Source organism: Siniperca chuatsi, linkage group LG15, assembly GCF_020085105.1.
Source record: "Siniperca chuatsi isolate FFG_IHB_CAS linkage group LG15, ASM2008510v1, whole genome shotgun sequence".
NCBI lineage: Eukaryota > Metazoa > Chordata > Actinopteri > Centrarchiformes > Sinipercidae > Siniperca > Siniperca chuatsi.
This window is the reverse complement of record NC_058056.1, coordinates 22,819,328-22,843,670: the sequence shown is the minus strand read 5'-3', so window position 1 is coordinate 22,843,670 and position 24,343 is coordinate 22,819,328. Positions and strand designations below refer to the sequence as shown.

Genomic DNA, 24,343 nt, shown 5'->3' with positions numbered 1-24,343 from the left:
TTGTCATGAAGTGAGACATTTTACAGTTGACAAATAAACTTGTCAGTGCTCTTTAGGGACAAAAACATATCTTTGGCATTTTTTGATTGTCCAACATATACACTGATAATGATACTGTTAATGGCCTGGTTGATATATCTGTCTAGCTCTCTTTAGGGATCTGGAATCTAGAAATTGTTAATGTATACAGTAGTGTTTTTGGCTTATCCAGTGAAAGTGAAGTTAAATACCTGACAAAGCAAAATTCTTCATCATATTGCTGCTAAAAAATCTTGGCAAAATCTCTAATGGTCAACAAATGTATGTCATCTCACACAGTATGTATCTTCAAATTGCACACCCCTACCCATATTTTTGGCTACAACAGAAGAAGCAAAACATTTCTTTGTTATTCTGTCTCTTTATTCTAGTACTATATCATCATTCTTGAAATTATCTTGGGTTAGGAAAAGGAAATACAAGGTTAAGGTTGACACAGTATGATAGAAAAAAATACCTGTCTGGTCTGCTCTGTAGAAAGTGCCAAAGACTTTTGAGCATGGAATACTGATCACTGTACATTTCCCGTCAACTCAAAATATACCAAGAATCTGAACACAATACACTTGGTGAGATGTAAGACTACATCAAAAATAAATAAGAATATAGCTTATTTAAGAACATGAAGAAGAAGTCAAATGATTAATTTGCACTTTCAACCCCATTTATCAAGGTGTTCAGCAGGAATGAGATGACTATCACTTTTACAAGTCATGTGATTTCCTTCCTGAGAAAGGGTAGCTGTCCATTAACTCACTACCGCAGGAGGGATGGGAAAAGATTAAAATTACATGTGGCCTGGTTCACTGAGCTTTTGCATTTAAAAAAAAAGCAACCAATATGAATTAAAATGAGTAAAACTACAAGGAGCCGATGTTTGTCATCACCATTATCATCCTTATAATCGCCACCATCATCAATATCAGAGGGGGAAATAGTCATTAATGGGGTGGTTTACCTGCATGTATGCTAAAACCACAATGATTACAAATAACTTTATGACATCATATTTTCCCTTTCTGAGAATCTGATCTCCTCACTGCAACAAACACAGCCTCAGAAGTATGAGTTACTTCTTAAAAAGGTTTGTTTACTATCATTAAAATGCTTTGTCTCTGTAAACAGGTCACAGTTGAAATAAATCAAACAAAAAAATATGGTCATAAAAGGGATAGTTTGACATTCTGGGAAATACACTTACTTGCTTTCTTGCTGAGAGTTTGATGAGAAGATCAATACTATTTTCATGTCTGTATGGTAAATATGAAGCTACAGCCAGCAGCCGGTTAACTTAGCTTAGCATAAAGACTGGAAACAGGGGGAAACAACTAGCCTGGCTCTTTCCAAAGGTACCAGTAACCTCCTGGAGTGTCTGCTGGTTGATGGTAAATGCTTCCAGCCAAGAAATAGTCCAGCCCATAACACCTGTAAAATGTCAAAAATGTTTTTACACTTTGGTTTTTGTACGGATTAAACAAAAAATATATAACGTGTTAAATGGTGAGCTTTCAAGGGGCTGGTAGGTGGATTTTTTTACCTTTGGACAGAGCCATGCTAGCCGTTTCCCCCTGTTTCCAGTCTTTATGCTAAGCTAAGCTAACTGGCTGCTGGCTGTACCTCCATATTAACCATACAGAGATGAAAATGGTATTGATCTTCTCATCTAACTCTTGGCAAGAAAGCGAATAAGTGTATTTCCCAAAATGTAGAAACTACTGCTTTAAGGACTGCTGTAACCCAAAGGAGAATACAGATTTTCTGCTTTTCTTTCTCATGGCAGGTCAGTCTTTATTGGTTTAATGGTGAAAAGGGTGTTAAGACCAGTATCACCCAGGAAGATTGTCTGGGTGTAAATGTAAATTTCTAGCCTGGAAGTTATCGCACCATTATAATATAAAGACCATTTGGATATAAAAGTGTAGACAAAAATTGTACTGGGTCACAAAGTCAATAATTGTCAGTGTAGCAGCTTAACTTTCTTTGTGTTTGTGTCTCTGAGATGTTCACAGATAGTGACTGGGCTGCCCGAGGTTGTATGAACAGTGACTATTTAAAAATGATTGTTTACAACCGTTTGTGAACTGGATAGACTGGCAGGTAACTGCCAGTTTACTGTTTAAAACACGTCCCAGGTTAGATCATTTCTTTTACAAAAGGAAAAGGAGAAGAAATACTTGATGATATGATCAGAAGTGTGGCGTCTCAGTTTAGTTGGATTTTTTTGTCAAATTCTTTAAACATGCAACATTTTTACGAGTTCAGACTGAACTGAACAATCAAATCCTCTCTAACCCTATAAAGGCCACATAGAGGTTATTGAATGAGAACTTGTTGAAATTGAGTGGTTTAGCAGTTTCCTGGTAATGTCACTATAAGTAGTCTCAGGTGTCTATCTAGTTATTCTACAAAAGCAGCTCTGAAGGCAGGGCAGGGAACAAGGCTGACAAAGGTTTAAAAGTTCATGGAAAAGACTAATAATAACGTACTACAAACTTGAGATCTACAAGTGGTTGCTGTCGAGTCTGAGCCTCGCTTCAGTGCTCAGGTCAAAGTTTGCCTTTGTCATCCTGTCGTCTGTAGAAAGGACAGGCAGGGTCTCTGTAGGTCTGAAGTCTCTGGCAGCAGCTCTTTTCATGAAGAGGGAACTCTTCTTTTCCTGCCTCTTTACTCAAAGACAAACAGTATGAGGTCAGGTGGTTGTTCAAGCCTACTAATGCCACTTGAGCCACTAGCAGAGGTGGCAGGAAGGTCCAGAGGTCAGTGTGTGTGGGCCAGTTCACACCCTCGTGTGGCGACAGCTGTGGGAGGAGCCGGTGGCAGCCGCTCCGGACGTGGACGAATGGTCCTCGTCGCTCGACTCGTTCTGCTCCTCTTTGTGGAGGCCGAGGCTGATGTGGCTCTGCAGGGCGGCCGGGGTCAACCACTCCTTAGGTAGACAGCTCTGCAGGAAGGGGATGCAGGAGCTGAAGTACGCCAGTCTGTTGACCCACCGAGGGATTTCCCGTCCACACAGCAACTGAGAAAAGTCGGCATATGTGATGTGAAACATATTGTCTTTGTTTTATTTCTATAAATGTGTGACATTTAAGAAACTAGAATTGCTGTGCAAAATGCTAACATGTTCACAATGAAAACATACTGATTTTAAGCAGGTAAAATGCTTATTATGTTTACCATCATAGTTTAGCATGTTAGCATGCTAACATTTACTAATTAGCACAAAACACTGAGTACAGCTGAGGTAAATGGTAAATGGACTGTACTTGTATAGCGCCTTTGTAGTCTTCTGGCCACTCAAAGCACTTCACACACTACATATCACATTCACCCCATTGACACACATTCATACACTGATGGGGCAGATGCTAACTGCTCATCAGTCCACAGAAACTAACTAATCATTCACAGACACTCACACACCGGAGACACAGCACTCAGGAGCAATTTGGGGTTCAGTGTCTTGCCCAAGGACACTTCGACATGTGGGCTGGGGGAAGCCGGGAGCCAATTGGCGGACGACTCTACCACCAAGCCATAGCCGCCCACTGAGGCTGATGGGATGGTCACTAGTTTTGCAGGTATTTGGTCATAAACCAAAGTATTGGACAAACTGAAATTTAAACCCAACGATGGAGCTAGATGAAAAGTTAAGGGATCAGCAAAGTTATTACAGTTCATCCCGAGGGGGACATGAATGTCATGGCAATCCTTCCAATAGTTGTTGAGACATTTTAGTCTGGACCAAAGTGCTGGACCGACATTGCTATCAATTCAATTCAATTCAATTTTATTTATATCCTATATATATTCCTATAGAGCAGGTCTAGACCGTACTCTTTATAATATTAATTACAGAGACCCAACAAATCCCACCAAGAGCAAGCATTTGGTGACAGTGGCAAGAAAAAACTTCCTTTAACAGAAACCTGGACAGAACCAGACTATACCGAGAGCCGTGCAGCTAGCATGGCTAAAGATTTATAATGTTGAAGCCCAAGCTATTATGACCCTGATGACATCAACAGAGTTATTTGTCAGACTTTAGAAAGCTCACTTCAGAGCCATAGAAGACATTACACAACTGTTTTCACAGGCTGCGTAGTACTCCTTTTAAGTGTACTTCTGTGGACAAACTTTCATGTAACTTTTTGTCTTACTTATTTATAGTTGTTACTCAGCACTATTCTGTATCTCATAGTTTCTGAACAATACGTACAAGTAGGAAAAAAAAACATTTGTCAGTAAAAACAGTATCAGACTGACCTCAGACAGCGAGGAGGAGAAGTGGTTGCAGTTTTTGTGCATTAGGTGGTAGGCGTTGCCTTTGAACTCTTTACCGAGCTCCTCCATGATTTTATCTATGTCCTCCTCTGTAAAGTCTGTGGTGCCCAAAACAATGGCCTCCCTGTTTGAAAGCAGAAAAAGATGTATCAGCACACTTATCTCCACCGTTAACATAACCAACATCACAGAGTATTGTATGCTAAAATCGAGCACACTCACTTGAATTTGAATGTCTCTCCCAGTTCAGCAGCGTTGCCAGGGTTGATTTCAAAGATGCCACTGAAAGGGTATGGATGACCCCCGTATGCAAATTCTGGGTGGACAAAGATACAAAACACAGGTTAACTCCTCGAATGGAAGCACTAAACAACTGTAATTACTCAGAGGCAAGCAATTAATCACTGACACACTATGTTTAAACCATTAGGCCTGGCTAATTACAGGCCTCTCTGCCCTGTATTTACAGCAGCATAATGGAAAACAGTGATGAACACTAGAGGCACAGCATATTGAATAGAGCGCCTTAATCATTTGTTTTGTAGGTAAAAACGTAATCTGCAAGTTCACTAGTAACTATATCTGCCAAACACGTGTAGTGGAGTAAAAAGTACAATATTTGCCACTGAAATGTAGTGGAGTAAAAGTACAGTAGAGTACTCACGTAAAGTATAAGAACCTCAAAATTTTACTTAAAAACAGCACTTGAGTAAAATGTATTTAGTTACATTTCACCACTGTCTGTGGGTTATGAAATTACTGCAAAGTATTTGGTTCATGACGAAATCCCTTCAAATATCTGTTGGATAAACTCTAAAACAAGACTAGTTAAGTCTTTTGATAAAATCCACATTTAAAGTATTACTCTTTTTCTAAAACCTGTAAAACTGTGGTGCTCGGTCTCACAAATTGCACAGATTCAGTTCAAATGATGAACCATATGCAGCAAAATTCAGTGACTGTAACTTATATATATTCTTTGACATCTATTTTGCGTCTTTAGCTCTCAAAACATTTGGAGTGATGGTATATACAGTTCAAAATGATTAAATTCAAGGGGTCATTATACAAAAATATGCTGCAAGCACAAAATAATATGCGGAAACTCCATAAAAAGAAGTGATTTCCTGCCCTAGTAAAGACTGTATTTTTACTGTCATCATATTTCACAGAGACAATATTTCTGGTTGCAAGGGCATAATGAAATTCCCGGTGATCTAGTTTCACGCTGGTTTCTGCCTCTGTTTTTTTAAACCACAAACACACACACACACACACACACATACACACAGTGAGTCAGTGGTGACTCAACCCAGAGAAACGGGGTCAAGTTATTAAGAACACAATTCCATATTCCATTTTTAAAACCAGACTTCATCTGTGTCTGTGAAAGCAGCCTGGTACAAACCTCACGATCAGACTGTGCACAGGTCAGAGTGTGGCCTGCTGTGATTCTGCTCTGATAAACTGTAATGGGATTTCACTGACATAACGGAAGGAAAGGTCTTACCTCTGCCATAAATCTCAATGCCTGAGTGGAAGACTCCAATACCCAGAGTGGAAGTGTATTCGTTTATCCAGTACTGCAGAGAAAGAGAGGGTGAAGAAGAGGGCTTCATTTAGGATCAATATCAAGAGTTATTTTGTGTTGTGTCAGGAAAGAGACAACGCAGCAACTCTCATTTCATGTTGTACAGTATTATTCAGTCTCAGAAAAATACTTGATTGCTAAATAAATTATACTTTACAAGGGGGACGCTGATAGCTGTGGACCTGAGGAAAAAGAAGTTCCCAGTTACATATGGTCATATTTAATACATAAACATACAAGTCTTTGGAATTTGGGGATCACAATGATTTTACTGCACTTTTGCTGAAGAACTTTGTTTTTCAGTTAAATAGCTTCTACATTTTGGAAAATACACTTATTCGCTTTCTTGCCAAAAGTTAGATGAGAAGACTGACACCACTCTCATGTCTGTATGGCAAAAATGAAGCTACAGCCAGCAGCTGGTTAGCTTAGCTTAGCATAAAGACTGGAAACAGCTAGCCTGGCTCTGTCCAAGGGTTATTGAATTTACTTTTGTTTTTGTACAGAATTAAAAAACAAGATATAACATGTTACTTAGTGAAATTCAGAGGTGCTGGTAGGCAGATTTTTTACTCTTGAACAAAGCCAGGCTAGCTGTTTCCCCCTGTTTCCAGTTTTTATGCTAAACTAAGCTAACTACCTCCCAGCTCCAGCTTCAAAGTTACCGCGCAGACGTGAGAATGGTATGGATCTCCTCATTTAACTCTTGGCAAGAAAGAAAATAAGCATACTTTCCAAAATGTCAAACTATTGCTTTAAGAACTTAATCTGTGGCGGTGGTTCACAATACAACCAGAAACACACACAATCTAAAAATGTTTCTAACACAGCTAAAATTAATATAATGATTACCAATAGGCCTACAGACCAAAACACAAGGCAACACTGTCATTTATAATCTGTCTAAAATATTTATTAAAATATCAGTTATCTTATATCAACATCACGATTAACAGTATTTACAGCTACAGTAGATATTTTAAATAAAATTAAATGTTATTTCTACAAATTCTATCTACACTCAGTCCATCTATCTAAAGTTAAATCATTCCCAAATGATTTCCACATCTTATGTATTTTAAGGGTTCAGACAGACCTTTGGTTATTTTTAAGGTGCTATTTTAGGTTGTTTCGATAGGATTGGATCTTTTATATTATTCTTATTAGTAATTTTATTTAAATACAGTTTGTTTAATGGTTTTGTGGAGTGACTGTAGCTGTGGTTGACCATTAGGTTAGTGGTGTGATCCAGCTCCTCCTGCCACATGCTGAAATGTCCTTTAGCAAGACACTGAACCTCAATCGTTTCGAAATGTGTGCGTAAATGTAAGATTAAAATGTCTGCCAAATAAATGCATTTACAATACTTTGTGTTGTGTTGTTTGTACTGTGACTCATTGTAATTCTTGTCAATATTCACCAGAACAAACAAGGCTTTTCCTGGCTAAAGAAAACGTTAAATAAATAAAAACTTCTGTTGTCATTTGTTGCGTGTATTGACTTATTCCTATTCAGGATTGTAACAGCGGTGGCATCCCAGCATGCACTGGGCAGAAAACAAGGGAAACACACTGGACTGATCCATCACGAGGGCAGCTATACAACCAATCACACAGTGATCTATCTGACCTGCAAGTCTTTGGTTTGATGGAGGAAATTTCACACATAAGAAAAGATCCTGGTGATCTATGAGCCACCCTGCCGCCCTTCACTGCAGACAATGAAGAGATCATTTATGCCAGGACCAAATCCAGCCCACGTCCACTGACTCTCCCGCACCCTTAGACACCCCTGAGGAAACATGCTAAGAGCTATCCACACTGCCCCAGCTGTCCCCTATTAATAATAGAACAGGTTTCCGGGCTCAGAGTGATACAATAAAAGCATATCCACCACTTTACTTTGTGTCAACAGAGTCTTCTCATGTTTCTGCAGTGACTTCTACCCCTTTCTGGCTCTCTAGCTTGTCCTGATGGAAATCTTTTAACCAGTCCTCTGCTTCCTGGAAGGAAACAATCTACAAGGAAAAATTCTTCCACCTAAGTGAAATGAGATTGTGACAAGCCGACTATCAAATGATATGACTTTCTCCTGAGTACATAAACATGTAAGCCCTGGCAACATTAGTGGAGCTTTTTCAGTCCCTATCTTGCAGATATAAATGACACTTTTCTCATGATGTGCTTCAACTCTCTTGCTTGTGTGAAATCATGCCGCATGCCAACACTGCCGCAATGATCCACGCATTCTCCCCTACAATCTGCCGCCTATGCAGATACAGCATGCACCACTACAAACATCTTCCAGTCACATTGATTTCACATTGAAGCTGATCGAGTCATCATCATCCCTCCTTGCATGATTCACTCTCAGGCGGATCTTGACGCCTTCTCGTGTTTAATTCTCGGCAAAAGTATATAAGGCTGACTCTGACTATCGCCGCCCTCATGATCACTTCCTCCCTCCTCAACAGCCCCCTGCATGACCTGTTAAGTCTGCACAACAGAGCCACACTGGAATTAAATCAGCTGTTTGAGCAGCTGTCATTTCTGGCCCCACTAGGTCCTCATCTGTGAGACGGCTTGAAGACACCAAGAGAGAGCTGAGAGTCCAAAAACTGCATCTGGCTTTGTGTTTTTTGGAATATGTGATTATACATTGATGTGTGTGATGATCATCTAATTTTTGGCAATATATCGTATATGCGTATGTATGCCCTTGTTTTACATTTGTACAATTTCTGAAAATGTGGAGTAAGATGATTCATGTCTGAAAAGCTAAAAGATGAGGACACTTGTTGAAATACTTGACTTCAAGAGAGCAAAAAAAGCATTTGGAGAATTCAGCTTCATAATACTTTAGCGAACAAAAATAATTATGTTAATCATCGCTAATTCTCCAGCCAGCCAAGAGTTTTATTAGATTTGACTTTTTTATAATTATTTTCATTATTTCATGGGTAACACTTCATCTTAATCCCCACCCACCCACCTTTATAGCATTTATAAGCAGTACACACATAATTAATAAATTATTTATAACACGATATTGTGTAGTTTTAAGCGCATAGGACATTTTAGATGTGTATATATGTATTTGCAAACAACTATAACTCATGAAGCATCTGTAGCTGGTGTGTAAACAGATAACAAGTGATTGACAATATAACACAGTTGAAATCATATAAAATGTGTCTTCATATTTTATATGAATGTGACATATTAAGTGCATAGTTGTTGTATTTGTTGAAGTTATGATCCTTAAGACTTTCATAATCAAACACAATTTTTGATTGTATTTATGGTGGGCATAGAGAACTGAAGTCGTGACGTCACGTCCGGGCTAGCTTCTGTAACTAAAAATAAGCGTTGCTGGGGTTTACTTTCCATATTCTTAGACAAATCGCCATCCACTACAGCAGTTTCTATAAGAAATTGAAACCTCTGTGATTTAAAAAAAATTAAATGACATTTACTTCGTGAGCACAGAAAAAACTACAGTTCCCATGAAAAAACTACAAGTGCGGCAGCGCGAGTACTTATGTCGTCCATAACCTTAAACTCACCAACGCAATATAATTATATTTTTATATTAATTATGAATATGTATTCCTAAATACCTATTCTTAACTCTCATGACAAGATGCAGCTGAACACTCCTGAGGAAATCTAGTAAGTTGACCTTGAGTTAGGAATTTTTTGTCACACCACTATTTTCAAGGTCAAGAATGAATCCTGAAGCTCAACAAGTCTTCATGAGTTTTGAACACATTTATAACCAGTTTTGGACCCATTTTTGAGTTACTTGTACGTGTGTATAAAGTTTAATAAACATTTTATAATACACAGTAGGGCTATGTGTGTAATCATATATCATTAAATATGATTACAGCTATGTTAACTAACATTTATTATCTGGTTATTACAGACAGAAGTAATAATTGTTGACAAATACATAATAACATCTCTATATCTGCTTATGACTACATTATAATGTGTTATAAACAATTTATTGAAGTTTATGTGCAGCTTATAAATGCTAAATAGGGGGAGTGTTACCAGTATGGATACACGCCACAATATCTTGAATGTTATTCTGTAAATGGAGTAATTCTGTGGATTTACCAAATGTTGCATAATATTCATACAGGAGGCTGTTCAGCAGAACAGTATGAGAAGGCCAGGCAGTGGGCACGTGAATGAATGAAGACCCTTGTCCTTTACTGATGCGTGTGGGTTTATGTGAGTATGTGTGTGTAAATGTGTGCTTTTGTATGTGTGTGCATCATGTGAGCTGTAGGCACAGCGACAGAGGTCAGAGGGTTGAGGGAAGCTCTTGTTTCATAGGCTTGAGGTCGGAATATGATATCTACTTCATTTCTTCTCTACTTTCTTCTGTTTTTATGTTCAAATGTCACTGGACGCTCTAACTTTTTCACAAGCCAAATACATACAAATAAAGTAGATAGACCAGAATTTGGCTTCATAACACAATGCTTGTCTGCAGCGAACCAGATAAGGCCATATACACTGGGTAGCTATACATACCGCCCAGGCTCTTCTTCGCTCTTTGAAGATGGGTGTGACTGTGCATATTCCATAGAAATGTATTTTAATTTAACACTCTTGCCAATTTTTAGAAGTCCACAGGAGTAGAATCAAAGTAGCAAAATCAACATTTGTTAACATTGGAAAAGTGGATTTATATTAACATTTGCTGCAGGCACAGCACCAGCACTGCTTGTTTTTCATGTCTTTTTCTGTATTTGAGTCCAGCTGGGCTCTTTTCCAACATTAAAATAGCTGTGGAGTGCACATGTGAAACAGGTGTGTAATGGGCCTGCTATTTCTAGTGGTGCATTCACTTCCTCTGCTGGTGACTGATTACAAACACCCCTGCCAGAAATAGAAACAAATTACTAAAACTGACTAAAAAGTAAGTGTAGTTTGGTTGAGATGGGCCCTTACCATATCATACACGTTAAGGATGACAGGTTCATTGGCCATGGTTTAAACCTGAGCTGGAAAGGCAAACGTCTCCACCCTCCACGTTTTATGGTTGTCAGGACCTCCACACCCCTCTGAAGTCACAGGGCCACACGGCGGACAGCGGGAAGGTTTCTGCAGGAGGGATGGAGGCTGCTCATTCCCCCGCAGGGCAACTACTGCATGGACACGGCTCTGCAGGGCGGCCGGAAAGGCGAGCCAGGAAAATGTCCCAAAAGAAACAGAACAACTGAAGCGAGATGTCACAGAGCCATTAAAGCAAGTAAGGTCAGGAAAGCATGAAACTCAGATCCCAGCAGTGCAAAGCGAGGTGCAGCAGTGGACGCGGCCCATCTCCCGGCTCCAGAAATATCTGTTGAAAGGTGAAATCGATGCTGTGCGAAATGAAAGCAACCACCACAGCTCAAAATTTCATATCAGGCGTTTTAGAGGTGATAACATGAGCCAGAGCGGACATAAAGGGCCTGCAAGTGATGGAATCTGAAGCAGGCGCCCTCCTCTCATCACAGGCGAAAAGGCGACAGCTAGGGCGGACTGATGTCAACGATGGAGACGGAGTGCGGGCCATCTTCACACGGAGGATGTTGGAGCAGCTGTGGGAGAGGACTCCTGAGCCATGGTGGTTAATTACAGCTGATGGTGGGGAGTCACCAGCAGCATCCCCGGCCGGTGCTGCTCCTACATCTGGCCCGCATCCAGCATCCTCTTCGTCGGGAGGGGAGGCTAGTCGGCACGAACCTCCGCGACATGACTCCTCCAACAACGCGGAACCGTTAGACCCAAAAACCGGCTCGATGAAGGTTTTCAAATGTATTTCAGAAAAGCACCAAAGCAAACGGGATCCATCCGTATCGCGAGGTTGTTATCCAGCTCTGGCTCTGCCTTTCCTTTTTCTCCGGTTGGGACTGAAGCGTTTGATTACATCATATCTGCCTCCGGGGCAACATCCTCCAACAACAGCTGATGGGAGACGGAGCTGCTGGTGGGTGTACCGGAGCACATTTTGTTACAAAACGCACCACTTTTACTATTTCTGTCAACCAGGGCCACGCTGAAATATGCTTAATTTTCACATCTGTGCTTTGTATTAGCCACCCAAACCGACCGTTTATAACCGTTACTACACATTCGACAAGACGCTTTATTTTTGTAACCGTTGGCGTCAAATATGTTGTTTTGTTTGTCAAAAAGTGCCTTTTTGTAAGTGGCAACCACTCACATGGGTGCTACTTTAGTAAAAAGGGTTCAAATCTAATATATATATATATATATATATATATATATATATATATAGCAACAATAAGCTACAACAGGTTTCGTTGTTTTTTTTGTAATATTAATTTAGCTTTAAAAAAAGCTAAAGGATAATGCTAATCTACACCACGATATTTTTTAATCGTTCAGTTAGCTATCATTAAGTTGTGTTTTTCCCCATTGTATTATGCTAATAATAAGCAGTATTATGCGTATGGTAAATTATTCACTATATTTAGAACGGATCCAGTTTTTGTTAAAATCACACAAGTGTCCTTTTAATTTGAAGGTAAACTCACAGCATCCGGTGTTGTGCTAGCTAGCTAGCTAGCTTTACAGATCTACAGACAAAAATTGTACTAAATCAGAGTAATGAGCTGTATTAAATCAAAATTGAGATGTCAAGTCAACATTTTCACTTATTGTCAAAATTCTGAGAAGATATGCTTATTATTTTCTAATTTAGATTTAGTAAATGTTTTGACAGTGATTTTAATTATCTTAAAATTTAGACTCATTATCTCATAATTTTATTAGTAAATCTCAATTCTGACAGTAAATGAACATTTTGACAAATTTTTACTTAATACCTCAGTCTTGATTTATAATTTCGACTTGATGCCTCATAATTTTTATTTAGTTATTTAGTATCTCATTAATTTGACTTACAGTATTTATATTTTTTAATCTTGACTAAATTTTCATTTATATTTCATCAATAACAGTGGTATTTACATATTAATGTGAAATATTCTGTATTTCCTGAAGAAGGAAGAAAAAATTAGGAAAAAAAAACAGGTGAATTCAACATGAATTTTAATACAGTAGGTGCTTGGATGTAAAACACAGTATTTGCATAATTTATTAGTGCTTCTGACTGACTTTTCTGGCATACATGCACATATTCACAGTCCACTCAGCAGAGCGACATGAAATGTATTTACAGACAACAAGAGCCACATACAGTCAGAGACAATTGCATGAAAAATGGGGACAAATACACCCAGCACACACAACTCACTTATTCATCTGCTCTATGGCCGTTACTGGAGGCGTTCCATGATTGTGGCTAGTGCAAAAAAATAAAAAAATAAAATACAACATTTTAAGTTGTTGACAGAAACTCAGTTCTCTAAAGTGAACTGGCTGTTGTTGATCCTTCAAACATACTCCATATTTCATATTCACCCCAAAAGACAAATGACTTAGCAGAAGGTGCGATGTGATTACAAGCACTGGCCACAATGCAAAATTAGGAGAATGTTTAAAAATGGCTGTGAGACACAAAACAAACATGGCAGCAGCACTCATGGAGTCTTCAGCTGTGACTGAGCATTAAGAAACGAGCTGCTCACCACACGATACATATGTAAGGAATGATTTGTTTGTATGATATAGATTTAATGGTTCACCCTGAGTGACCATTTATAATACACACTTTATAATAAACTCTTTAAAGTGAAACTACTTAGTGATACTTTGAACAAGTGTATTTTGCTTTAAAGGATGAATATGGTGATAATGTGTATTTTTCTTGTCAACAAATCCCATTAAAAGACCAACAATGAAGTGATTTTACTAACAAGTATTGTCTGATATATTTTATTCCTTTGTGCCATAGAGCTCCATTGTTGTCCAAAAACTATTAATTGTACTGGATGACATGTTCTTTCATTACACTGAACGTGGGCACTGCAGTTTATTTTGACTCAATCCCACATACGTTGTCCTTCTGCTGTAAATACTGTAGAGCAGAGAGAACTCACTCATTTTTGGTTTGGGCCTTTTTACAGAATTTGCTGACAATAAGAAAATATAGACTATCGCCAGCCACATCCTTTAATTTAATGTATTAATGGACGTAGTGGGTTGATTTTCATTTTGATCATGGAGGAGCAACAAGCACCAAACACCACCATTACTTGGAATAGACAGAAAAGGCACTCTAAAGTCCGTTACACAATTTAAATCACATTAACTGCAGGCTTTTTCAATCCCACAGCTCAATCTACGCAGTACGGCAGGATGCCACTCCTCCCATGATTCTGTGCAACGGTGCAAAATGAAAATCAAACCCAGTCGCGTGAATTTTGAACACTAACAAACTAAAAGTACAGTGGGTTCATCTCAGTCGCCCCTCAGACAGATCTACCATTCAGCGATGGAGGAACAGAGAGGCCTACGAGTGACTGCACACAACACTGTCTTTCAGTTTGTAAATGGACCCTGAAGCTTTAGTCAGTCTGATTTGACCCACAGATTTAATAGTTTTCTGCCTCTGTGTACAGGCAGCTGTTGGTTTCTGCCTGAGCTCAGCCCAGCTGCAGGAATGTAATGCGTACATCCATCTTCTCCTCCTTACAATCACAAAGTTGTCTATTTAAAGTAATCTCTGTGGTAAGAGAGCATCCTTCTACATAGGAAGGGTGTCAAGAAGCTACCATTAATCTCATAATACACATGAACATGGAGAAACTCCTCAGTGACACCAACACCTACTATTCAAAAAAATAACTGTTTCGAGTTTGTTCCCTCTTTCACTTCTTTGGCCTTTAGCAAAGTTTTTGATCGTAAAACTTATATAGAGACAACGTCGGCTTTGTTAAAAGTGCTTCTTAAGGTGCCGCATGTAAAAGAATGCAAAGATGGCAGCAGCTCCCGCTAAAGCAGCCAGTATTCCCAGAGAAGGCACAGAAGATTCGTGTTCGGGTTGTACTCCTGTGGGTCCGTTCATGTGATGGGGCAACTGCAAGACACAGATATAAAAACTGTACTGTAAAAACGTGTCATGCTTTAGAAAATGGACAGCTAGAATTAAAATATACACAGATTGTAATAGCTAAAACATGTAAAACCATTGGTATGGCTTTAAGAGTGAAATACAAGTCTCCAACAGTGAGGCTTGACTTGCCAAACCTGCTGCCAAAAGTGTTTCATTCTTTCCATTAAACCAAAAGAAGATACGAGAGGAGAGACAAATCCCACCGCTACAGTACTGGCAGCATCAGTTCCACTCGCTGGCAAAACACTAGCGAACCCCATGAAAGCACAAGTAGCATTAATGTCATCCGAAACCAACCTTAAAAAGATTATGAATCAGTGGAATGAAAACACTCTATATTATATATGGATTAGTTTTAAAGATTTGACGGTCAAAAATGTCATCAAACTCAGAAAAACTATGCCCACTTTTCATACTCCATCACACACAGTGGAATTTCATCTCCTTAGTCTTAGTGGTAAAATATATATTTGCTCACAGTGTGGCAGCTGTGAACAAATATCAGGTGTTCAGTGGATTTCTTTTCTTGAGGAAACGTTGCTGCGGAGCTGCACTGCTGGTCGGATGAACAACAATGGGATAGAAAGTGGAACTGGATGTTGCCCTGACATTATCTCTAATCCTTAGTTTAGACATAGTTCACTGATATCACATTACATGATTCCTCAGGGCTTCCCATTGTGTTTTATGGCAGAAACAAAGACCATCTCCACTAACATCATTAAAAAAAAAAAAGAATACACTTTTGTGAAATAAAACATTAACCTTTAGGGAAAACAAACGCTATTTCACATAGTCGACAAAAGACGCTTTATTAAGTATGGCTATTGTTTAGGCCAGTTTCTGCTTTGGACTGCCACAGAGTCAACCTGTCTTTACCAGCTGTGACTTGTTTACAGGGTAAGAGGTAAGGCTATGAGCATCCTGACAGACAGTTTGCATCCTTTATTTTCTCAGTTTGAGGCTTAAAAACTCTGGGAGGCACTACTGACAAGTCCAAGTGCACACTTTTCTTTTTTTTTTTACTAGTGTACTCTGATTTATACTTTGATGATGTTTCATTACCATATTTGTTTTATATGTTGCATGATCCTGTGATGCTTTTCTGTTTTGGTGAGCTAAAGACAATTTTCCATTCCGGTGGAGAATAAAGTTATGTTAAAATGAACGTTGCAAAAAATTCCAAACAGCTGACAAAATAAATACAAAAAGCACAAAAATCAACAAATCACTGAAACATTAGGAAGAGGCTCCCACCTTTTTCAGAATACGGAGCTCCACGTCCTCCCCTGCTGTCCTGAACAGATCCACTGCAGCTTTATGTGTCCGCTCCTCAAGCTTGACTCCATTGATCTAATGTACACAACCAACATGACACAGAAACAATGAGGAAGTGCTTTTTCATTCATCATCACCTTTAATCAAATGACTGAACTTCCGTTAAGGCTGCAGTTAATCATCAGTTTCACTTTCGATTAATCAGCTATTTTATGAATAAAATCAGGTACATCAGGGGATAAATCAAATAATAACAACTGCAATTTAACAGTGTGCTCCTGCACAACAATATCACCAAAAGTTATGGAGATAACACACACAAAATATCCTCCTCTACGTCCTACACCTTGATAAAAGTCAGCATTTATTACCGCCAGGATCTTGTCCCCCTCTTGGAGTCTCCCATCCAACGCTGCAGCTCCATTTTCTTTTATTTTGGACACATAAATCCCACTGTCATTCTCAACATATTGCTGGTCCACGCCCCCAACTATATTGAAGCCCAAGCCTAAAACAAACACACAGACACTGGCTTGAAGGGGTTTTTGAGTACACTTCAATAGGCACACTGAATTGTTTACCTGGGCAGAAGTCGCTGATCCACTCATTATCATTTATCTCAATGATCAAAGTACAAGATGAATCATTCCAAAGCTGTACAGCCACTCAGAGGTGAATTCAGATCAACACCACTTCACAAAATGTTACATAATAAACACCAAGTGTAAACTATATAAATACATTACTCTCTCATGAAGCTAATAAACTGTCCAGCGCCACTGGCCTTCTCTGTCTGTCTGTCTGTCTGTCTGTCTGACAGGCCGAGCAGTAACGTTACTTTTAAAGCTTTTAACACAGCGTCAAAGTGCATAAATCTGTTTTATTTTTTTATTTAAACTGAGTTGTTAGAGCTCACTCGGCTTCCACAACACAATTCCTCTGCTTGTACTACACGCTAACACATGGTGGGAGGAGATTTAGTTATTTTTTGATTCGCAAATTAGCCATTAGCTTCAGGATACACACTAGCTTGACTGCTAGTGTGTATCCTACGTACCGTTAGCTAGCCAGTAGCGTAAACGTGATCTGCTAACTGTACGTCAAGTTCTTCTTACCTGCCGGCCCTCGCTTCAGTTTTATGTCCACCACGCTGGGTGAGGAGTGCAGTGAGCCATTCATTTTGTCAAGACACCAAACGATTAAAATAAGTCTCCAGAGAAAGCGGGGACGAACTATTTATCTGAAGGTGAACTCATTGAGGAGTTTCGATTTGCTTCCTTCGGCTCAGTGGGTGGTTTGTGGTTGTGCTGCCCCCTGACGGGATGAGGCGGAACTGCAGGCCGACCTTTGAATTACAAAGCAGGGAGGCAAATTAAATCAGAAACACAGATGCAAAATACTACAGATAAGTTCCTCCCACGATGATGTAATGTAATTTTACTACTCATGTTAAATCCTTACTAGTGGTGAAGAAGTATTCAGATGATTTACAAGTTAAAATAGCAATACTACAATGTAAAAAAAACAACAACTTTACAAGTGAAAGTCTCACTTTCAAAATGTTACTCAAGTGTATTATCAGCAAAATGTACTTTTGATACTTTCAGTCAGTGGTGGAAGAAGTATTTAGATCCTTTACTTAAGTTAAAGTACCAATACCCCACTGTTATAATACTCCACTACAAGTGAACGTCCTGCATTCAAAACCTTACTTAAGTAAAAGTATTATCAGCAGAATTTACTTCAAAAGTAAAAGTACTCATTCTGCAGTAAAATGCTCCCTGTCAGTGTTTTACTATTATATATGATGTTTTTGGATTAATATTACTGCTACATTAATGTGTATGTTGCATTTTACTGCTGTAGATGTTTAAGGTTGAGCTAATTTTAACCGCTCTATATACTGTTGGGTAGTTTAATCTACAGCAATGCATCATGGTCTATAAGATCATCACATGTTTGTAGCGTCACTGTCCTGTGAGAACCAACTTTTCATGAACTCAGAAAAACAGCCCCGTTTTCAGCTTTGTGACGATGCATTTTCCAGCTGATCCAAGTTTTTTAAAATAGTTTTATTTAGTTAAATGTTTTTCAACCCATAAAAGAACACTTAATCCTTCAGTTTGTCAGAAAAACTCAAATTCAAAATTACCAAATTTGGAGGTACGTGGTTTTTTACTGGACAGGAATGGAAAATTGTAATCTGGAAAGTAAACTAAAGCTGTCAGACAAATGTAGTGGAGTAAAAAGTACAATATTTGCCTTCTGAAAATGGAAATACTCAAGTAAAGTACAAGTAGGCAACCTGGAATTTGTACTTAAGGACGGTACTTGTGTAAATGTACTTAGTTACATTCCTCCACTGCTTTTAGTACATATATTACTCATTGTATTGTCCCTGTCTACACATTTTAAATTCTACTTAGATTGCATTGTTTTTACTGTACCTTAGTGTACCAAGTGTTTTCTTAAAATTGTCTTATTAATACTACAGTGAATTTGCTCGCACGGTAATGTAACAATGTAATAAAAGTACTAATATTAATGAATTACCAGTGGTGGAAGGAGTATTGAGATAGCAACAGCAATACCACATTTAAAATGTTACTTATGCATAAGTATATGAGTAATAGTGGCAAAATGTTCAAAAGTATCAAAAATGAAAGTGCTTTTGATACTTTAAGTACCTATATGTCTAATTTTCACACCTTATCAAGTGTTCACTTAACATTTTAATGTATTCTGTTATTTAGTTCTAATTAATTTTTATTGTATGCTTTGTGTTCTTTTTTGTTTAAAGCACTTTAAGCTAATGAATGTTACAAAATAACAATGACGATATACATTCTACCACTGTAATACACCAAATGCACAGGGGGTACACCCTAAAAAACCTTGACATTTTGACTGCTAACAGAGGATTAGCCGTCTCCACTTTTGGGTAAAAACAAAGAACGGGAACAGGTAAGCTAGCATTTATTATGTGTACAGGCAGGTAGGTATTCTGAATCAAACTGCATTATCAGTCATTGTTTGAGGCCCTTTATTTATAAGCATATAATCTCAAAATACTGTACCACTGTCATCTTTGGCAACAAATCGGAGAGCCCATCCCTCCCCTTTCAAACGTTTTACTTTAATTTGAGCCTCACTGTTTTTGCTATTAGATTTGACTTCAACATGAAATCATAATTCGTAAAACGTTACGCGATCCTCCAGTGTGAGAGCTCAGGAGGAGCTGAGTTGGTATATAAATACATTTTAAGAAACTTCATCATTAGCCTACTGTATGTTAACAGGCCAGTGAGTCTTGGGGGTCGGCCAGCACTGTAATAAGACCAAGTTGATTTTCAGCAGCACACTCTCATGCATTACAAAGGCTTATCAAGATTTTGATATGAAGGAGAGAATAATAAACATATGTACTGTAAACAAACTACAGCATACTAGTGGAAAATGTATGAAATGTTTGGGACACGTCATATTTTTCCATTTGGCCTACAATCTTTTCATTAGATATAAATTAGTATTTCCATAAAATGCCTGTTTTAGATGCACTTTATCTCATTCACTACTTGGATACTGTTATGTCCTAAAAAATAATGGATCGTGAGTGGCTATAAAATCAGATGTCATCCAGAAATAAAAAATAAAAGGATTATAGTGTGCAGACCTGGGTTAATCTTCCATCTGTTCTATAATAAATGACGAAGTGCCAGGTGGGCAAAGATTGCACTTCGCTGACTATTGTGCCTCAAAAACTCCATCAAAGTATTTGAAAGGATTTCAAATACGGTGGTAAAGTTTGACCTAGGTCTCCTATACAGCATGTGGTTTAGTAGCTCTGAGATTCAGATCATGCTCGGGGCTGCACTGTGGAGGATGATGTCTCCAGTCACTCGCAGCAGGGTCACGTCCTCCAGCCCACCGACTCTGTGCTCGTACTCCAGCAGGTGGGTGCCGTCCACCGCCACTTTAAACATGTCCTCCTCCACAAGGATCTTCAGCTGCAGGGAGAGCAACAGAAACTTCATGCACAACAAGCCAAGTTATCATGGTTTAAGTTAGCACAATTTTGATGATCAATTAATCAAATAAGTAATTTTTAAAAAGTAAAAATGCCAAAACTTCGGTGGTTCCAGCTTCTCAAATGTAAACATTTGCTGGTTTTCTTAGTCTTGTATGATAGTAAATTAAATATCTTTGGATTTTGGACTGTTTGGCCAAACAAAACAATCAATCAATAATCTAAACAAGCAATCTGAAGACATTACCTTGGGGTGTGGGTAAATGTGATCAGCATTTTCTTTTTTTTTTCTTTTTTTACTATTTACTCATATTCTATAGACCTAAAAATTGAAGCTAGGGTAGGTAATGTATTTCAGAAGCATTTTTTGAAACATTTATTGAAATTCTCTTTACATCACGACAGCAATCAATAAATGAAATGATCTGTGGCTGTCGCAGGCCTGTAATGAGAGATGTCATTCTGCATTTCGTTGTCTCAGTATTTGTACGTGTGCAGTGACAGTAAAGTTAAAGCCTGTGTGGGTGAACCAAAGTTGTAACACTGACATGAATAAAATCCCAATTACATTATGAATAAAAGATGCAAGTTTTTGAGTTTTCCAATCTTGGCTACAGTTCCATTACTATAACTCTTTACCTCAAAACGCTGTCCCTGAACAAATGGGAAGCCTGCTTCTCGCTCCTCTGGCCCCCAACATCCACCTAGGTAGGAGTTTCTGACAATTGTTTGCTCATTAAATCGAGGATTGAAGTGAAAGACGATATCTGAACCTTTGATGAAGTCAACTTTGAACCTGCAAGAAAAGATCAGGACTGTGTGTTGCTGGCAACTATGGCAATCATTCTTCCACTTCAATTAATAAAATGAATGTGGCTTGAACAAAAAAATAACAGTAATGATAAATTATTTTCATTTTGCAGAAGCTTCATTTCACTGAAAGTAAATGGTTTATTGTAAGGCATCCAATTATGTTCCTCAACCAGAAAGCATCACTGGCAGCAGGATAAGAGGATGAGTGTTGTTCGTACCTGTCTGCACCAGGAATGGGCTCCCCAACTATTGTGATTAAAAGTTGTGGCATAATTCCAGCATGAAGTGGAAGATCATACGGCACCATCTGTAAGAAATATTTATATTTTAAAATCACGACAATACATTTACAGTGCTCTATTTAGAAATTTTAAAAATGCATAATGAGAAATTATGATTTAGTGTGTTTATTAAGCAAAAATACACAAATGGAAACAGTGTTTACTGTGTTTATAATACTCAAGCAGAAGTAGAATTGTTCACATTTAAATCACCAATACTGTGAACTTACCACCAAATGTATGTAAAAATGTAATATTACCAAGTGTTTAATATCATAAAGAGGGATTTTTTTGTTAAACATTATTCAAAACTTTGACCCGGCCCACATTCCTAATGCCACACCTCAGTGAGTCACCATCTCATTCATTTAGTTCATCACTCTTTCGCAATCTTCACAATGATTAGTCATAACAATGATAGAAAAAAGTAAAAACAAAGTAAAAAAGAGTTTTCAACATTTTTACTACAACAAGGCAACTGTACAAACTGACTTCTGAGCAAAATGACAGAAAACAAAACAAAAAACAAGACCTTTGAATTACAACCATGTAATAACAAGGTAACGTGTAAATAGTGATGAACATTACACACAAATTGTAATCAAACTGTGATCATATCATAGAATATAAAGGTGTCTTCATACAGAAAACATGAGTTTCGTGTAAAAGTGTACTTTTAAATCATATTGCACAATAATTAAAACAATACATTCCCCAGGCAGAACACAAACCCTAACTGTATATATGTATATATTCAGTCTTTGGCACATTTTCTTGTAGCCTAATCAAACCATATGTTGATTCTGGAAGTGACGTCCTTGTCCGACTGAAAAGTTGAGTTCATTGCTTTCAATTATATGGTGGATTATATCTGGGCTGAAAGACAAGAATAGATTTTTGATAACTACTTTTGAAGGTTTGTTGATTCTTCTTCATGTTTTGCTTTGCACAGCAGAGCCCAAGATACAGAAAGATGCAGGAAACAAACTTTCTTTTTCCACCAACAGCAGTATTAGGCCAACACCAAATCAGTCCCATTGAATATTTTAAAAAGAAACCCTGTACTAGTGAAGAACTGAATATGTATATGGTGACCAGCTAAAGTGGCTGGCAGTGTAGATGCACATTTAGCTGGTAGCTAGTTGTAGTTTCCCACCCTGAATCCCAAAGACTGCCACCCCAAGTGAGATGCTCCACTGCACACCAGAGGAAAAACACAACAGCAAAGAAATGTAGCAAGCAAGCAACATAATGTTATTTGTAAACAGTGCTAGTACTCACCAGCATGCCTCCCGGAGCGGCAGGCCCACCGTATGGACCCATAGGCGCAGGGCCAGGACCAAAGGGACCAGGGGCAGGAGGGCAGCCTCCACCTGCAGGTGATCCCCATGACCCAGGGGGTATTGGGGGAAAGCCTCCAGCAGGGAATGCAGGGAAAGAGCCAGGGCCAGCTGGAGGGGGGAATGCACCCGGACCACCTGGTCCGTACATCCCATTCCCTCCTCCTGGCTGACTTCCTGGGAAAGGCACATTTGGATAAGGCCCAGGGGGAGCTCCAGGGCCAGAAGGAAAGGGTCCAGTTGGGTAAGGAACAGGGCCTCCAGGTAGCTGTCCTGGAGCTCCTTCAGGTGGGTACTGCCCAGGGAACTGACCAGGGAACTGCCCAGGGAACTGGCCAGGGAACTGCCCAGGGAACTGGCCAGGGGCTCCAGGGCTGGAGGGGAACTGCCCTGGAGCTCCAGGTGCAGGTGGATATTGTCCAGGTATCCCAGGACCAGGGGGGAACGCACCAGGTGCTGAAGGAGGACCAGGGTATTGCCCTGGTGCTCCAGGACCAGAGGGAAATGGGAACTGCCCTGGCGCCCCTGGGCCAGATGATCCACCAGAGAAGTCACCCGGAGCGGAGGGCTGAGTGGGAGCTCCTGGGGCAGAACCAGGCCATCCTGGGTTTGTAGGAGGTGGAGGGTTACCGGCAGGGGCAGATGGGTTAGTGTTCCCTGTTCTATTTGCCTGGCTTGGACTACCGTCTCCTAAGGCATCTGCCAGCTTAAGTAGGAGAGAAATTGAAAGTGACTATCTCTGTCTACAATAAAATATCAGTTTAACCACTAGCTGCCAGTAAATCATAAAATTATGTAAAATTGTGCAATACTTTGAACTCACCGAGAAATCTGACATGATCTAAAACAAAAGATAAGACACAACACTCATTAGGAAGTTATAACAGCCGATTATAACAAGCTGTCAAACACTGGAAGGCATGTCACACTGAGGCGCTGAGTAATAGCAGAGTAAATGTTTCCATCCCCGACTGGTGATCAACAAAATCCATTTAGGGAGAGTCTAAACAGCTTGACCAAACTGAAATATTATTAAAACAAGCTATACAAATGCTACACTGACTTTAGCTGCATATTAACGGGGGTATAGTTTTTAAAATATCTAGTTAACTGATGTTACACAGTTGGCTAACGACCTAGCTAACGGAAGCTAACTGATAGTTAACTAACGTTCAGATGGTTAGCTCGTTTGTTTATCTTAGCTCCACGGTGTCAAAAGAGAGTAAATAATAAAAACTGATATTTCATGCTACCTCGCCAGAAGATGGACTCCTCTCAAATGATAGTGGGTAACAGAGATGATCCAGCTGTCGAAGCCAGTCAGTCAGCTAATTTAGCCTCCCAAAGCATAGAACTACAAGCTAACGTAGGATCCGCTCTCACAACTACAACTCTCGAAAAGGAGGGGTGCACACGCGCTTCAGTGATGACGTATTATGAAGGATGGGCGCGTTCCGGAGCGCGCGCACACACACACACACCCTAATAAACTGAAAACTTAAACAACACGTTATTTAAAAGTATAAAGAAAATAAAGAGCGTGACAACAGTGTTTTAAAAGTAATAAAATAAAACTAAATTAAAACATTGCACCCAATACACACAGATAAACTAAACTAAACATTTATAAACTGCCGATTAATGCGATTTT

At 39.0% G+C, this 24,343-nt stretch overlaps 3 protein-coding genes across 4 annotated transcripts; all 3 read right to left on the bottom strand.

Moving 5' to 3' along the window:
• Positions 1-380: 380 nt before the first annotated feature.
• On the bottom strand, positions 381-12,110 carry LOC122862159 (deubiquitinase DESI2). The gene is made up of 5 exons (XM_044167455.1): positions 10,879-12,110; positions 5,831-5,903; positions 4,543-4,636; positions 4,303-4,444; positions 381-3,055 (listed from the first exon to the last, which is right to left on the bottom strand). Exons 1-5 carry the CDS (start codon positions 10,915-10,917, stop codon positions 2,816-2,818), a joined length of 588 nt encoding a protein of 195 aa, XP_044023390.1. The 5' UTR covers positions 10,918-12,110; the 3' UTR covers positions 381-2,815.
• An 860-nt stretch (positions 12,111-12,970) lies between these two features.
• Positions 12,971-17,674, bottom strand: LOC122862161 (synaptojanin 2 binding protein). Its single transcript, XM_044167459.1, has 4 exons — positions 17,347-17,674; positions 16,603-16,739; positions 16,211-16,306; positions 12,971-14,917 (listed from the first exon to the last, which is right to left on the bottom strand). Exons 1-4 carry the CDS (start codon positions 17,408-17,410, stop codon positions 14,774-14,776), a joined length of 441 nt encoding a protein of 146 aa, XP_044023394.1. The 5' UTR covers positions 17,411-17,674; the 3' UTR covers positions 12,971-14,773.
• Positions 17,675-19,190: 1,516 nt separating this feature from the next.
• On the bottom strand, positions 19,191-24,102 carry lgals3a (lectin, galactoside binding soluble 3a). Of its 2 annotated transcripts, XM_044167408.1 has the most exons (6): positions 23,946-24,102; positions 23,516-23,533; positions 22,634-23,398; positions 21,290-21,378; positions 20,898-21,054; positions 19,191-20,238 (listed from the first exon to the last, which is right to left on the bottom strand). In XM_044167408.1, the coding sequence occupies exons 2-6, from the start codon at positions 23,528-23,530 to the stop codon at positions 20,083-20,085; spliced, it is 1,182 nt and encodes a 393-aa protein (XP_044023343.1). In that variant the 5' UTR covers positions 23,531-23,533; positions 23,946-24,102; the 3' UTR covers positions 19,191-20,082. The 2 variants fall into 2 exon arrangements, with proteins under 2 accessions (XP_044023343.1, XP_044023344.1); XM_044167409.1 differs by lacking the exons at positions 19,191-20,238; positions 20,898-21,054; positions 21,290-21,378 and adding an exon at positions 21,463-22,228 and having other exon boundaries at positions 23,946-24,100.
• Positions 24,103-24,343: the final 241 nt, after the last annotated feature.